Here is a 14,500-nt window from a genome sequence, read left to right as displayed (position 1 = left end):
GGTGACAGTTAACTGGGTGGAAAGGTCCCTCCATCTAGGTCCTAAACTCTGCCAGATGGAAGTGCCTGGCGCTCCCGGGAGAGGACCAGAGGGTGGGCAGCTGGGGTCGCGAGTCCGAACCCTGCCTCGGGTGCACGGGGGCCTCCCGCCGGCTGTGCGCTCTGGCGTCCGCGTCCGCAGCCAGGCTTCAGGAGGTCCTGCCGGGCGGGCCGTGCGCGTCCGAGGCCCAACGCTCCCGCTCCCCGCCCAATGGCCGGGCCCGCCGCCCGGAGGCCGCTCTGTGCTCACCAGAACTCAGCCGCCGCCGCCACCGCCGCTACATTGTAACCCGTCGCGCCTCGGCTGCTACATTGTGTCCGGCCCCGCCGCGCGCTGCTGCCGCCTGCGGCCTGGAGGCTCATGACACCAGGTCCCCAGGGTGCGCGCCCTGCCCGGAGCCCGGCGGCCTCCACATCCCGCCCCGGGGGACACAGCTCACCGTGGTAAGTCTGGAGGCTGTAAAAGTCCTGGTTAAAACCGAGCCACATCACTTTAAAAAAGAAAAGTGGGACTGGGGATGTGGCTCAAGCGGTAACACTCCCCTGGCCTGTGCGGGGCGCTGGGTTGGATCCTCAGCACCACATAAGATAAAATAAAGATGTTGTGCCCACCGAAAACTGAAAAATAAATATTAAATAATATTCTCTCTCTCTCTCTTTCTCTCTCTCTCTGTCAAAAAAAAAAAAGAAGAAAAGAAAAGAAAAGAGAAAAAAGAAAAGTGTGTGTGAGGGGCATGCGTGCAGTCCCAGTCACTCCAGAGTGACTCCAGAGGATCAGGAGTTGGAGCCTGGGCAATATTGCAAGACCCGGTCTGGGGCGGGGGAACCCTCTTGGTTGAGGAAAAGCGAGAACCGCCTAACAGGCAGCAGACATTGTGCTGGACCTCGTTGGTCTTCTCTGTTGGTGAGCAGGTAGCTTCATTCATCTACCCCAGTTTCCTCTCAAGTCCATCCTCGACCCAGGGAGGCTGGGGCTGTTCAGTACAGCAGCAGTGGGAGACAGCCTCTGCCGCAGAGGCTGGAGTTACTACTGCTTTCTGGGTGTTTGTAGACAGAAGCAGGGTTGCTCCAGCTCACAGTCCTGCCCCCCCCCACCCCAGCTCAGGGATAAGCTTTATCCCTGCAGGGAGGAACTGAGACAGAGGAGGGCAGCTGTGGGGCATGGTGCCCCTGTTTCTGGTCTCTGTGGAAAGACTCTGGAAATGGTCACTTTGCTCAAAGAGGGCACCATGATTTTAGAGCCTATAACTGGGGGCTCCCAAGTGGGAACTCCAGACCACCTCTTTTAACCCTATCCAAGCCTGGAGGTGGGTGGTCTACAGGTGGGGTGGCTCATCAACTTCACAAAGATTACATCACCAATAAGGAGTGAAGCAAGATTGCAACCCAGCTCTGGGTGACTTGGTGCCTTGTGCTCATCCGCTCCAGACCTGTTCATACTGGAGGGGAATTCACTGAGCTGGGATTCTAAGGCTGCTGGTCTGATGGTCTGATTGTCCCTCCCTGGCCCCGTCCTGAAGACTCTTTTCCACCTGGCCCTTCTCCCTGCTTCTCTCCTGCCTGCCCTTATGGTCCTCTGGCAAGCCCAGGACTGGGCCACAACAAAGAAGAATGAACAGAGAGACCTTCAGGGGGCACCTTTCCCTGCTCACCCACCCTACCAGCTGCTCCTTCAGGTCTCCTGCTTCTTGACCCTGTAGTGCTCTGACTCTGCCCTGGATCCTTTTACCCCTTCTGTGCTTGCTCACTCCTTTTCTGGATGCCTTCAGGCAGGTGACTCTAAGAAACAACTCTGTCAATGGCTCCCCAGTGATGCCTCACTCACTCCTCATGACTCGGAGGCTGACATCCAGTGCTCTTCTTAACATCACTGGGATGTCTGATAAGCCATTCACACTCAACATGTCCAAGTGGGCACTCAGCCTCTTCAAAGCTGTACCACCCTTAATGGCAGCTGCACCTGTCCCCAACCCCTTTCCTCCCAAGTCCATTCTCAGCTCAGCAGCCACAGCCATCCTGGGAGAAAGAAGCCTGTTCCAGACTCCACCTCAGGGCTCCCTCACCAGTCTCTCTCCTTGATTCCCAACAGGCTAGGCCGCACCCTCAGCCCTGGCTTCCAAGGCTTCTCCACGGTTTCCTCCTGCATTGGTGTCCTTCCCTCATGCTCAGCTCCAGCACTGACTGGTGCCCCCATCTTGTATATTTTAATTTATTGTCTGTCCTCCCACTACCACCAGAAGCTAGGAGCTGCAGGCGAGCTATCTGTTGTCTTCCTTCACTGGTCCTGGGCCCTGGACTGAAGAAGGGTTGAATGCCCAGTCAAGGCCAGGGCTGAGAGGAAGACAGTGCGCTTAGCAGGCAGCCCATTCCATAACCACATATTAGTACCAACTGTTGACCTGAGCCTGTGTTTGTGCAAGTAGTGGGTCCTGGTCCAGCTCCAAGGAGAGCAAAGATGACCCCATACTTGACTCACAATTTAAGGTCCGCCTCTCTCTAGTATATGTCATGACCATATCTCCACTCATTCAACAATGCATTTATTGAGCACCAACTGTGTACCATGTTCTGACTGAGCACCAAAATATGGTGGTGAGAAGACAGACAAGATCCCAGAACCCAGGAGGGCAGACAGACAATAAGCAAAGAAGCAAACTAATCAGGGATGTATTGAGCACCAAGAAGGTTGAGGAGGTGGCACTTGGGATGAGGGGCAGGAAGGCCAGATGCTCCAGTCAAGATCCCAAGGGTAAGCAGGAGAGAAGCATCCAGAAGAGAAACTGCCAACACAGAGGCCTTGAGGAGCTGGCAGCATGGTGTGCTTGTGGAGCCAAAAGCAGCTTCTGCAGCTAGAGTTTGTGCCAAGAGAAGGCAGGAGGAAAGGGCTTAAGATGGAGGGATGATGGGCCAGCTATAGACATGTTGGCTTGGACTTGTGGGATGGAAGCCTCTGAAATCTATTATCTATTCTTTATTGAGATACAATTGGCATATAATAAACTAACTGCACATTATAAGTATTTAGTTTGATGCATTTTGACATATATGTGAACCTGAGAAATTATTATCACAATTAAGGTAGAAAACCTAATTTTTGTTGTCTTCAAATGTTCTTTGTGCCCTTTTCTGCCCCTATCTACAGACAACCACTGTTCTACTTTCTGTCACTATATTGCCTTTTCTAGAATTTCCTAGAAATGGATTCATACAGTACGTACTTATTTTTGTGTAACTTCTTTCACTCAGTAGTTACTTTGAGACTCATTCATGTTGTGCAGGGAGCAGTTGTTGACTCTTTTTATTGCTATTGATAAACATCTGGGCTGTTGCCACTGTTTGATATTACAAATAAAACTGCTAGAACATTTGTGTGCAAGTCTTTGTGTGGACATACGCCTTTATTTCTCCTAGGCAAAATACTCAGCAGCAGAATCGGTAGATCATATGGAGTGTGTTCAATTTTCTAAGAAACTTAAAAATTCTCTCATGGTGGTTATGCCATTCTTACTGGCATCTGGTCACTCTCAGTGTCTTTAACATCACTGTCGTCATTGTCTCTGCTGGAAGAGTCTGGTAAAGTGGCATGGTTGACTGGTTTCAGTACTTTGGACTGAATTCAGGGTCACTCTGCCACTGAGCTAAGCCCCCAACCCTTTTAATTTTATTTTTTATTTTAAGACAGGGTCTCACTAAGTGGCCCAGACTGACCTCTAATGGGATTCTTCCACTTTATCTTCCCAAGTAGCTGTGGGTATAGGTGTGCACCACATCACCCCATTATGACTTTATTTTTTAAAAATTATGTGAAGCTCAGCGTGGTGGCCATGCCTGTAATCCCAGCTACTTGGGTGGCTGTGGAAGGAGGATCACAAGTTTGAGGTCAGCATCAGCAACTTAGCAAAGCCCTGTTTCAAAATGAAAAAGGACAGGGGATATGGCTCAATGTAAAGCACCCTAGGATCCAATTCTCAATACAAAAAAAAAAAAACACAAATCCCTCTGATGCTGATCCATGGAGAATGGATCAGAACAGGTAGGAAAGGGATATTTCACAAAGTGTGTACATTTTCTCTCCAAGAGCCAGGTGGTCCCAAACCTATGAACCCCATCCCTCCTACCCCCACCCCATTTATGCTCCTGTTTTCAGAAGCCTCCTTCCTCTTTTCAGTTCTGTCTGCTAGCTCTCCCCCACCTTCCCCTCTCTAAAAGCCACCGTCTGTAGGTGAAGACTCCCCTGGGTTCCGCCTACCCTGCAGTCAGGGGTAATCCAGGTGGCTACGGCAGGGATGCCAGGAGGGCCTGGACACTTATTCTCCCCCTTTCTGAGACATGCTGGCCAGTTTCAGTTAACTCTGAGTGTGACCTTGGTGAGCCCAGTGTTTTCTGTTTTCGTTAATCTTCGTTTTCGGACAATCATCCTGCTCCTAAGAATGGAAAAGGTCAGCATCAGGGCTACAGATTTCCATGGGTAATAATGGCCATGGCCACCCACTGGAGGAGGGGAGCACTAGTACAATGCTAGGTGAAGTCCCCCAGAGGGGGAAATTTTGCAAGAGACAGAGATGTCTGAGAGGGCTAGTAGGTGCCAGGTTCCCCTCCCTGACCCTTCCCCATCCTGTCACATAGCCCACACTATACACTGGTGCTTGTGGGTCTTAAGGGTGGGTAAGGGGGTAGGAAGTGATTGGTCTCAAAATCAGAACAATAAAGGCACAGGTGGCCAAGGAGTACTGGTTCACCTCGGCCATAGGAGCAAAGCTGCAGCTCTTATTGGTGAAGGTGCTCTGGAGGAAGCAGATGTTTGGCCACTGTAAGCCCAGAGGGGAGACACACAACCTTCACCAAGACTCAGGACAAGATAGCAAAGAGCCTCCTCATCTTCTCTGTGAAATGCAGACAAAGGAAAAACTGAGTCCTGTAGTGGGAGAACTGTCCAGGAGGTGTCAGAACACCACAAAGAGGCAGCCAGGTCTAGGGTAGTACAGAGCACAATTTATTGGGGGACTCACTCACAGAAGCTGTGGTCAGCATGTCCAGGATTCTTGCAGTTTGGGTCAGAAGGAGGGGACTTACATATGGTCAGCCAAAACAGTGTATCTCAAGCTAGTAAAGAGGAGTCAAGCTTGTTCCTGTTGTATGGCAGCAGGGTAAAGCTCCACTGGCCTCTCTGATGGTCTGTTTATTTATGGTGTGTTGGGAACTCTGGGAGACAGACCAAAGTTGCTCAGGGCAGCATGCGCAGGTTGGGAAGGTTCAGGGAGGTGTATGTGTACAGTCCTAGGAGAGAGCCTGACAAAGAGAAAGCTCTGTGGAAAAGTGGTCATTCTTTATCTTGGAAGCAGATTTATCAAAGCAGAACTGGTCAAAGGCATTTCAGTCACGGGTGCAGATGAGAGATGCCCAGCTGCCTCTTCACCATCTTTGAGCTACCATTCTCCCAGACTGCAGGCAACGGCACAGTTTGTGCATGTGCAACTACAGGGGCACTCTTCTCTCCTTCAGTTATGACCACCTGGAGTTGTACAGTGTGGCAGCTCCATCAGTCCCTTTTGGACACCCATCTGACCTGCGGTGAGTGGGAACAGAAGAGCAGAGGAACTGAGGTGCTCTCTGTCCCCACCCCTCTTGGCCACCACTCTCACAGAAAGCACATGGAAGAATACAAAAAGAAGAAGAGGATGGAGGCAGACCTTCATGGACCATACTTCTGAGGGGAAATTTGTGGCAGGCCGCAACAAAGGGCTGGATTTTATAGGGCTTAGCACCACCAGGTCGTGGAAGGAGTTCTGGTGGCCAGCTCATTTAGGACAGGGCAGGAGGGCATGTGGGGGACAGTAAGGGAAGTTCCCTGAGGCCTGTTGTCCATATCCTTCACTCGCAGTGACCAGGAGTGAGCTGTCCGTGTGCTTGAGCGTACCAAACGGCACTTGAGCTCCACTCAGCGCAGGGGCGGAGGCAGCTGTGCTGGGGCAGAGCTGTGTAGAAGGGTGCCTTGACTTAGCCCAGATCCTGCGTGGCATCAGAACTGGTACATTCCATTCACCAGTTGCAATTGGATCTTCTCTCCCCACATAGAGTTGTGACCCACCCACCTGTTTGTTATGGTGTGGTACTTGGAGTTCTTTCTTCTTCACCACTTAAAAGACACTGCTGATGTTACATTAAAATTGCAAAAATGCTGTGGTGGTGGTTCTGACCTGTAGTCTCAGCTGCTCAGGAGGCTGAGGAGGGAGGATCTCTTGAGCCCAGGGGTTCAAGACCAGCCTGGGCAACACAAGGTGACCATGTCTCAAAAAAGAAAAGAAAGTTATAGGAGGTTATTGTCTTGGGGGAGGGGGCTAAGCTCACGAGTAACTCCACATGCCTGCTCAAAAAAGATCCACACAACACAACTGAACCTGAGACTAGGACAGTTTTCTGGAGCCTCACCACACCAGTTGTGCTCGTGATGAGGAAGTCCCTTCTGCTTTAACTTTGAAAAACCAACTAGAATTCTGCTTTTCCTTTCTGCACAAAGTGGCTGTCCATCCCCATATAGCAGCTGTTATGGTATGCACATGAGGTCTGCAGGAGGTGAGATGGATGATTTGATTGTAAAATGGTGACCTAGTCAGATTAGCAATTTGATGGGCTCCTGGTGATAACTAGCCCGGTGGGGCAGGGCTGGAGAGTTGTAGATCTTGTTCCAAGCTCCTCCTGCCCTCTCTCTCCTTCCTGGCTTCCCTCTGCTAGGCCCTTCCTCCGTGATGTCCTGCCTCAGTTCAGGTCCAGAGCAATGGAGTTGACCGATCAGGGACTGAACCCTGAAACCATGAAACAAAATGAACTTTTCCTCCTCAAAATTCTTCTTGGACATTTTGGTCATTGGGAGGAAAAGCTGACTAACCCAGAAGGCCACCCCAAACCACTGGCATCAAACAGGAACCCTTTTATCATGTTCACCCAGACGTGCCTATCCCAGATGGGGACCCCAACCTGGAGCTCCATACACATTCTCTTTGGGGTATTTGTTTTTGTTTTGTTTTTGCAGCTATTCTTACAAAAGGCCATTCTGAGTTCTAGAGGAAGGGGTTAGACTCTCTTGGTGAGAGTGGCAGGGCTGTAGCCGGGCCTGTGGTGTGGAAGCCCGTCTGTGGCCTTCTTTGGAAGATGCAACTTGTCAGGTGCAGAATATCTTCACCTTCAGACGGGCTTCCTGCACTCCAAAGCTGGGAGGTTATGCAAGAGAGAAGGGCACCATGTTCACCGCCAGCTTGCGCAAGTCGGCGTTGAGTTGGCCTGGGAAGCGCAGCGAGGTGGTGACCCCCTCATGGTGGCAGACACCAGGTGGTTGAGGTCCCCGTAGGTGGGTGTGGCTAGCTTGAGGGTGTAGATGTTGTAGAGCGCCTCATTGTCAATGCAGTAGGTCTCGTCCATGTTCTCCACCAGCTGGTTGATGGACAGCGTGGCGTTGTAGGGTTCCATCACTGTGTCCGACACCTTGGGCGAGGGCACCACACTGAAGGTGTTCATGATGTGGTCAGGGTACTCCTCTCGCACCTTGCTGATGAGCAGCGTGCCCATGCCCGAGCCCATGCCGCCGCCCAGCGAGTGGGTCAGCTGGAAGCCCTGCAGGCAGTCGCAGTTCTTGCACTCCTTGTGCACCACATCTATGACCGAGTCCACCAGCTCTGCGCCCTCCATGTAGTGGCCCTTGGCCCAGTTGTTGCCGGCCCCACTCTGACCTGTGGGGTAAGAGGAGGAGGTGACACGCCAGGGCTGAGGGTCTGCAGCCCAGACCAGCACCTGCCGGAGCACTGCAGAGGGACTTCAGAGGAGGTGCCTTCTTCTTTAAATATTTATTTTTTCTTATTTTTTTTAGGTGGACACAATATGTTTATTTTTTATTTTTATGTGGTGTTGAGGATCGACAGGCCTTCCCCACATGGGGAGAGTAGGGCCACTACCTGACCCTCATGCTCAAGCACAGCTTCTCAGGAAGGGCGTTGGCCACATCTTGGCAATATCAGCCTCCTCTGAAGTCCCTGTCTGGAAGGTGACAGGGAGGTTTGCTCCTGGGTGCCCACCTTGTCTAGCTCGGTGAGAAAGGCCACAGCTGGTCAGCCACCCTGCCCATCACACAGGTCCTCCTGCTGAGGCCAAGTGGTCCAAAGAGGAGCCAGGCCTGCTTGGCAGCTAGGCCTTCGTGGCTGTTCAGAGATGTGAGCAACTCTAGAAGCGTGCTCAGCTGTAGCACTGCTTAAGCCCAAGTGCACCATGAGGTGCTGTGGGCTCAGGGCCTCAGGAAGCAGGCCTGCAGCTGAGCAGGTCCCTCGAGCCCAGGGCCCTTCTCTCTGCTGTAATGCTAGAGTGCTGGCCATCCATTTCAGAGTTCCCTGGCTCCTGGATGCAGGATCACTGCTGTGGCTCCAGATATCACATATCTAGATTGAAGGCAGGAAGAGGAAAGGTACCCTGCTTGCCTGTCATTTTCAGAGAACAAACCCTTTCTCAGTACATTGCCCCCACAGACCACCCCAGCTGTGGAAGCTCGGGTGCTGCCCAACCTGAAGATGGGTGCAATCCCCTACCAAACCCCGTTAGGCCAACATTGAAATTTGGGACTGCGCCTCTTCCTGGCCCCTCTTGGGGCAGAAGATCAGCACTGTGAAGGGGGCCCAGGAGAGAACTGGCACAGTTCACAACCCCTCAATTTCCTGACCCTTCCAGAACTAGACAGGATATTCCTCTGTTGGTTACTAGGGACTGAAAAACATGGTATCCCTGAGTTACATCCCTAGCCCTGACCTCAGCCTCCAGAGTTGCTGGGATTACAGGATTACAGGTGTGGCCAACATGCCTGGCTTGGGTCACATGATCTGTCCCTCCAGTGGTTAGGCACAATGACGCTGAGGCTCTGGTGTGCCCTGGCTGTGTGGCCAGCTGTGAGCCAACCTGGGGGTCTTATTGGAGCTCCCAGTTATCCCCAGAACAAATGTCCATTAACTTTTCCTATACCCCCAATCTACCCTCAACAACTTTCTTCCTAAACTTGCTTTTTGGGCTTCTCCTTCACCTCCGGACACTGCCCCTGAAGCTTCCCAGCTTCCTTCCTTCTCTCCCTGTCTCCTCCTCTCCCTCCTGCCTTCCTTCCCTCCTGTTCTGGGGATGGGGTCCAGAGCCTTGTACATGCCAGCCCAGTGCTCTACCCCTCAGCTTCGTCTCAGCCCTCCAGTTTCCTAATACAGTACCGGGCTGGGGCTGTAGCTCCAAGGTAGAATGTGTGCTCAGAAAGTTCAAAACTCGAAAGTTTGGGGAGGCTGCAGTGTCCAGCTGAGGGACCCCCCCCACATTATCCCCAACTGCTTGAAAAGAACTGGGCTGTGGCCTGAAGGCCAGCCATGTAGACATCTCTTCTCAATACAAGCCTGGAGATCCCACACCACCAGGGATCCCCCTGGAGCCCTGTGTTCCAGATTCTGGTGTGGGCCGCACATGGGCCAGGGCTGGCTCTGGACTCCTGAGTGCTGAGGTGGAGTTGAGTGTTGGAGGAGGAGCCCCCGCAGCAGGGAAGAAACCCATCCATGTTTGCAGGGAACAGAAGACACGGCAGATGGTACATCCCGCACTTCTACTTCAGGGGACTGGTCAATCCAGACCAGAACAGAATCAGGAACATAATTACACAGCGCTGGGCGCAGCAGCCTAAGTGGCTCAGTCCCAGTCCCCCTCCCCCTGGGGTTGTCCTTCCGCGACACCTCCAGGTCATTGAAGTGGAAGTTGGCCATCATGTCTCGCATGGCCAGCATCAACCGGTTCAAGCCTTGGTTGTGGTTCAGACCCCCAGGCACTCCTTCCACTGGCCTCTCCCCCTGCAGCAGCGAGACATGTCTGAGCAGGGCCTCTCTGTGCTGGGACTGGGGACCTGGGGCCCAAGCAGGGAGATGCGTCATCAAGCCCGGGGTGGCCTGCACCCCAGCACGGGACCTGGACCCTCCTCAGGTCCCTGTCAAGGACATGAAGCTCTGAAAAACCAAAGGCACATGTCTACCCAGGCCAGTGCGAGGCAGGGGGCCGAGCAGCCCTGCGGCTCCCAGGAGCTGTCGGCCCCGCTCCTGCACTGCCCAGCATGGTGCTGACGTTGGACATCTGCATGCAGACGACTGGCTTGAACCACTCAGCACAGAAGCTGAGACGTGCCCAACCTACCTCCACAGTGTAATTTGGCAACAGTGACCGGAAGAAGAGGGCAACCATGTTTCCATGGCTGACAGGACTTAACCTGAAACAGGAAGTCAAGAGAAGTCATAAAACAAAGCTAGACTCCCCTTGACTCCTTCCAACGCAGGTCAGGGTCCAGCTTGGGGAGGGGCCATGGACACCCAAGGACAACTGGGAAGGAAAGGAAGGGGCCCGGGGGTGGCTCTTCAAGGAGCCTAGTCTGTGAAATGACCACAGCCAGGCTGTCCTCTGCCATGGACAGGCCTTGTTTCCAAGAAGAACTGCACTCTCACTGGGCGTGGTGGCCATGCCTGTGCCAGCAACTTGGGAAGCTGAGGTAGGCGGATCATGAGTTCAAAGCCAACCTGGGTAAATCAGCAAGATGGCTCCAACATTTAAAAAAGTGCTGGGGCTGCAGCTCAGGGGTAGAGCACCCAGGTTCAATCTCCAGCACCACAAAACAGAAAAGGGCCGCAGGTGCACACTTCCTTCAGCACAAGGCCAGCAGAGAACAGAGCCACAGGCAGGGGACGCCACGGCCACTGTCTGCTGGATGCCAGGGCCACACCCATGCTCTGAGGAGGATAAAGCCCATGTGGGCAGAGAGCAGAGCAAGGTGCCTCTGTACCGCTGACTAATGACCTCCTCCTGAGCTACTGGGGAGCTTGACACAATGGGCTTCACTGTGAACACACAGTCCCATTATAACTTCTACAAAGTTGGTGGGGAAAGGTGGGGATGGAAGGCAGCCTGCCTTAAAAGGGAGGGCCGCCAGCAGCTCTGGGGCTTACCCCAGACAAGCAGCTCCTCAGCATATTTTTCCCCTGCCAGGATGGAACCCAGGTCACACATACTAGGCAAGTGCTCTGCCACTGAGCTAAATCCTGGCCCTTTTGATTTTGAGAAAGGGTCTTGCTAAGCTGTTGGCCTTGAACTTGTGATCCTCCTGGTCTCAGCCCTGAGTGTGGCCCTAACACCAGAAGTAAAGGTGAAAGGGCTCTGTTGGCTCTGAAAGCTGCCCACACTCCGGGGCCAGCCTGGAGGCGGGCTCTGATGTGTTTCTTTGTCACTTTCTGTCCCACCAACCCACTCTCCTTGCCCAGCCTCACGGGCCTTCTTGCTGCCTTCCTGCTGCTCTGGGTATCTCTCGGTGCACTTTGGACCTTACCCTTATCTCTAGGTTCTACAATTCTCATCTGTTCCTACCACGGCAGCTGACCACAGGCAGAGTGGCTTCTTATTCTGCTTCCCACTGCGTTTCTAGTACCTGCTACAAAATCTGGAAAGAAACGCTCAGAGTTGGGTGGATATGTGCAAAGGCAGCTGTGTCCTGAGTGTCACTGCTGCTCCCTCTTCCCTGTGGCTGACCGCTGGCCTTCTGGGCTGCCTTCGGTGGGCATCGAGCCCCGGGGAGCCCTGAGGCACTGACCTGGGTCTGCACAAGCACAGTGGGGGTGAGGGCATTACCTCTCTGGTCTGACGTAGGAGTAGATGGTGTCCAGGGGAGGCAGAGGGTCAAACCCCATCACAGACTGTGTGGTCACATCCTTTAGAAAGGGGAGAAACAGTGATGCTAGAGCCTTCTGGGGCAGGTCACTCAACAGAGAAGGGGAATGGGCTTGGCTTTCTGCCCCTGGACAGAGGCATGGTGGGAAAGGTCAGGCACACAGGAAGTGCCCACGCATGCCATGATCAAACTCACTGTGGTGCCCAAGCCACACAGCACGGGCTGAACCACAAGTCACACAAAGCTGGCACAGTCCTGTCCGGCCTCTCTACCCTCTCCCGCCAGCACCATGCTGTCACTACTCATCAGAACAAGCCTTCCTGGCCAGAAGAGGTTGGCAGTGCTGTCCTGAGGATCAGCAGAGCAGCTTAGGTAAATTAGTGGTGTCGAGGGCCCCAAGGGACCCCCTGTCCTGGCCGCCCTGACCTGCCTCTTCCTACAGACCTGTGGTGCCCTTGAGGTTTCCCCACAGCAGCAGCCTGCTCTCAGCAGTGTTGCATGCAGGCCTGGCCACCAGCAAGGCACGTGGGGCCAAGACTATGGGTCCAGCTGCTCCTGGATTGACCAGCACCCCAGTAGGCTGAGGGAAGGTACATATATCCCCTTTGGCCTCACCCACCATCCTGCCTGTGGGCTGCCAGGAGCAGGAGGGGAACGGTCACACAGCCCACCATTACGCCATCCTCCTTACTGGGGGAAGCGCAGCAACAGCCTCCCTGATCTCCGAGAGGATCACATGGCGATGGATCTTCCTGGGTGCATGCTGGTAGAGCATCTTCCACCTGAGGCCAGGGCAAACAGCAACAGATTAACCATTGCTCACCCTGCAAACTGCTAAGCCCTTCCTCCCTGGCAGGTCTCCATCTTCTAAGGATCTCCAGCTTCACCCCCAGATGGCCAAGCAGTCAGTCCATGGTGTGCTGAGTGAGTCTCTGAAGGACCCCAGTGTCACTAGAGCTGAGGCATGGGGCCTGCCCCTGCTGGACAGGGTGGGGCAGAGAAGCTGCACAGGGAGCAGAACGTGCTCCTGCCCATTAAAACATCCCCTCTAGTGTGGAGAACAGATGAGTGCACAGTGAATACTGGCTGTGAGGGCCAGGGTTCCAGGGCCCCCACTCTCCCATCATTTCTTCAATTTTACTTAAACAGCAGAGGGCTTCCTCTGGGCAGTTAGGGGAGACTCCTGGCCAGCACAGACCACAGAGTCCTCACTGTACTACCCAGCCTGGCCACAGCAGTCCCAGACCACAATGCTAACAGGGCCAAAGGCCAGACCATGGGTGGGAGTGGGCCAGGGCTGCTGCTTGCTGCTATCTCTGCCAGCAGGTGTGAGCCTGGCACCTGCTATAGCAGATGTGAGAACCAGACGCACAGCAGTAGGCAGGACAGAATATGGGCAGACCCATGCCACACCTTCAATCCCACCTGGACAGTGGCAGCAGCCTTGGGGTCTACATGCTCACCCACAGGAGAGCAGGGCTATGCCAGCGGCAGAAGACATGAAACCACTCTGGCCCACAGCATCTAACATCAGAGGGTGCCCAGAGAGGGCAGGAGGGGCTGACCTGCATGAATACCCAGCATCTCACCTGTTCACACAAGCCTCCACAGCGGGGTCCCCAGCATCCACTGCCTGAAGAACCTGGCGAACATTTTCCTCCAGCCAGCTCATGGTGGCAGGCTATTTCCAGAGGAAGTGAGACCTCCCGAGGTACAGACTCACCAGCTGGGTAGGGCAGGGGGGTGGCTGTGGGAGCAAGACCTGGGTCAGGGATGGGGGGCTGGCTCTGGGAGCAAGGCCAGGGTCAGGGATGGGGGGCTGGCTGGAGCACAGCCAAGGTCAGGGATGGGATGCTGGGTGTGGGAAAAAGGCCATGGTCAGGGCAGGGGACTGGCTGTGGGAGCAAGACCTGGGTGAGGGATGGGAGCTGGGTGGAGCAAGGCCAAGGTCAGAGATGGGGAGCTGGGTGTGGGAGCAAGGCCTGGGTCAGGGATGGGGAGCTGGGTGGAGCAAGGCCTGGATCAGGGATGAAAGACTGGTTGTAGAGGAAGGCCAGGGTCAGGGATGGAGAGTTGGGTGGAGCAAGGCCTGGGTCAGGGATGGGGGACTTGCTCTGGGAATAAGGCCTGGGTCAGGGATGGGGAGCAGGGTGGAGCAAGGCCAAGGTCAGGGATGGGGAGCTGGCTGTGGGAATAAGGCCAGGGTCAGGGATAAGAAGCTGGCTGTGGGAGCAAGGCCAGGGTCAGGGATAAGAAGCTGGCTGTGGGAGCAAGGCCAGGGTCAGGGATGGGGGACTGGCTGTGGGAGCAAGGCCAGGGTCAGGGATGAAGGACTGGCTGTGGGAACAAGTCCTGGGTCAGGGATAGGGAGCTGAGTGGAGCAAGGACAAGGTCAGGGATGGGGAGCTGGGAGGAGAAAGGCCAAGGTCAGGGATGGGGAGCTGGGTGGAGCAAGGCCAGGGTCAGGGATGGGGAGCTGGCTGTGGAATAAGGCCAGGGTCAGGGCAGGGGCCTGGCTGTGGGAGCAAGGCCTGGATCAGGGATGGGGGGCTGGGTAAAGCAAGGCCAAGGTCAGGGATGGGGAGCTGGCTGTGGGAGCAAAGCCAGGGTCAGGGATGGGGGACTGGGTGGAGCAAGGCCAAAGTCAGGGATGGGGAGCTGGGAGTGGGAACTAGGCCATGGTCAGGGCAGAGGACTGGCTGGGGGAGCAAGACCAGGGTCAGAGATGGGCGTTGGGTGGAGCAAAACCAAGGTC

General features: G+C 54.4%; 1 protein-coding gene across 1 annotated transcript; it reads right to left on the bottom strand.

Moving 5' to 3' along the window:
* Positions 1-5,010: 5,010 nt before the first annotated feature.
* LOC144372447 (uncharacterized) lies at positions 5,011-13,417 on the bottom strand. Its single transcript, XM_078035820.1, is given in 9 exon segments — positions 5,011-7,346; positions 7,349-7,762; positions 8,609-8,682; positions 9,369-9,889; positions 10,227-10,299; positions 11,706-11,871; positions 12,190-12,379; positions 12,437-12,527; positions 13,335-13,417. Coding segments are annotated over 9 exon segments (1,704 nt in total). The 3' UTR covers positions 5,011-7,254.
* Positions 13,418-14,500: the final 1,083 nt, after the last annotated feature.

Source organism: Ictidomys tridecemlineatus, unplaced genomic scaffold (assembly GCF_052094955.1).
Source record: "Ictidomys tridecemlineatus isolate mIctTri1 unplaced genomic scaffold, mIctTri1.hap1 Scaffold_1042, whole genome shotgun sequence".
Taxonomy (NCBI): Eukaryota; Metazoa; Chordata; class Mammalia; order Rodentia; family Sciuridae; genus Ictidomys; species Ictidomys tridecemlineatus.
The sequence above is the reverse complement of the archived record's forward strand: the minus strand, read 5'-3'. Positions and strand labels throughout refer to the sequence as shown.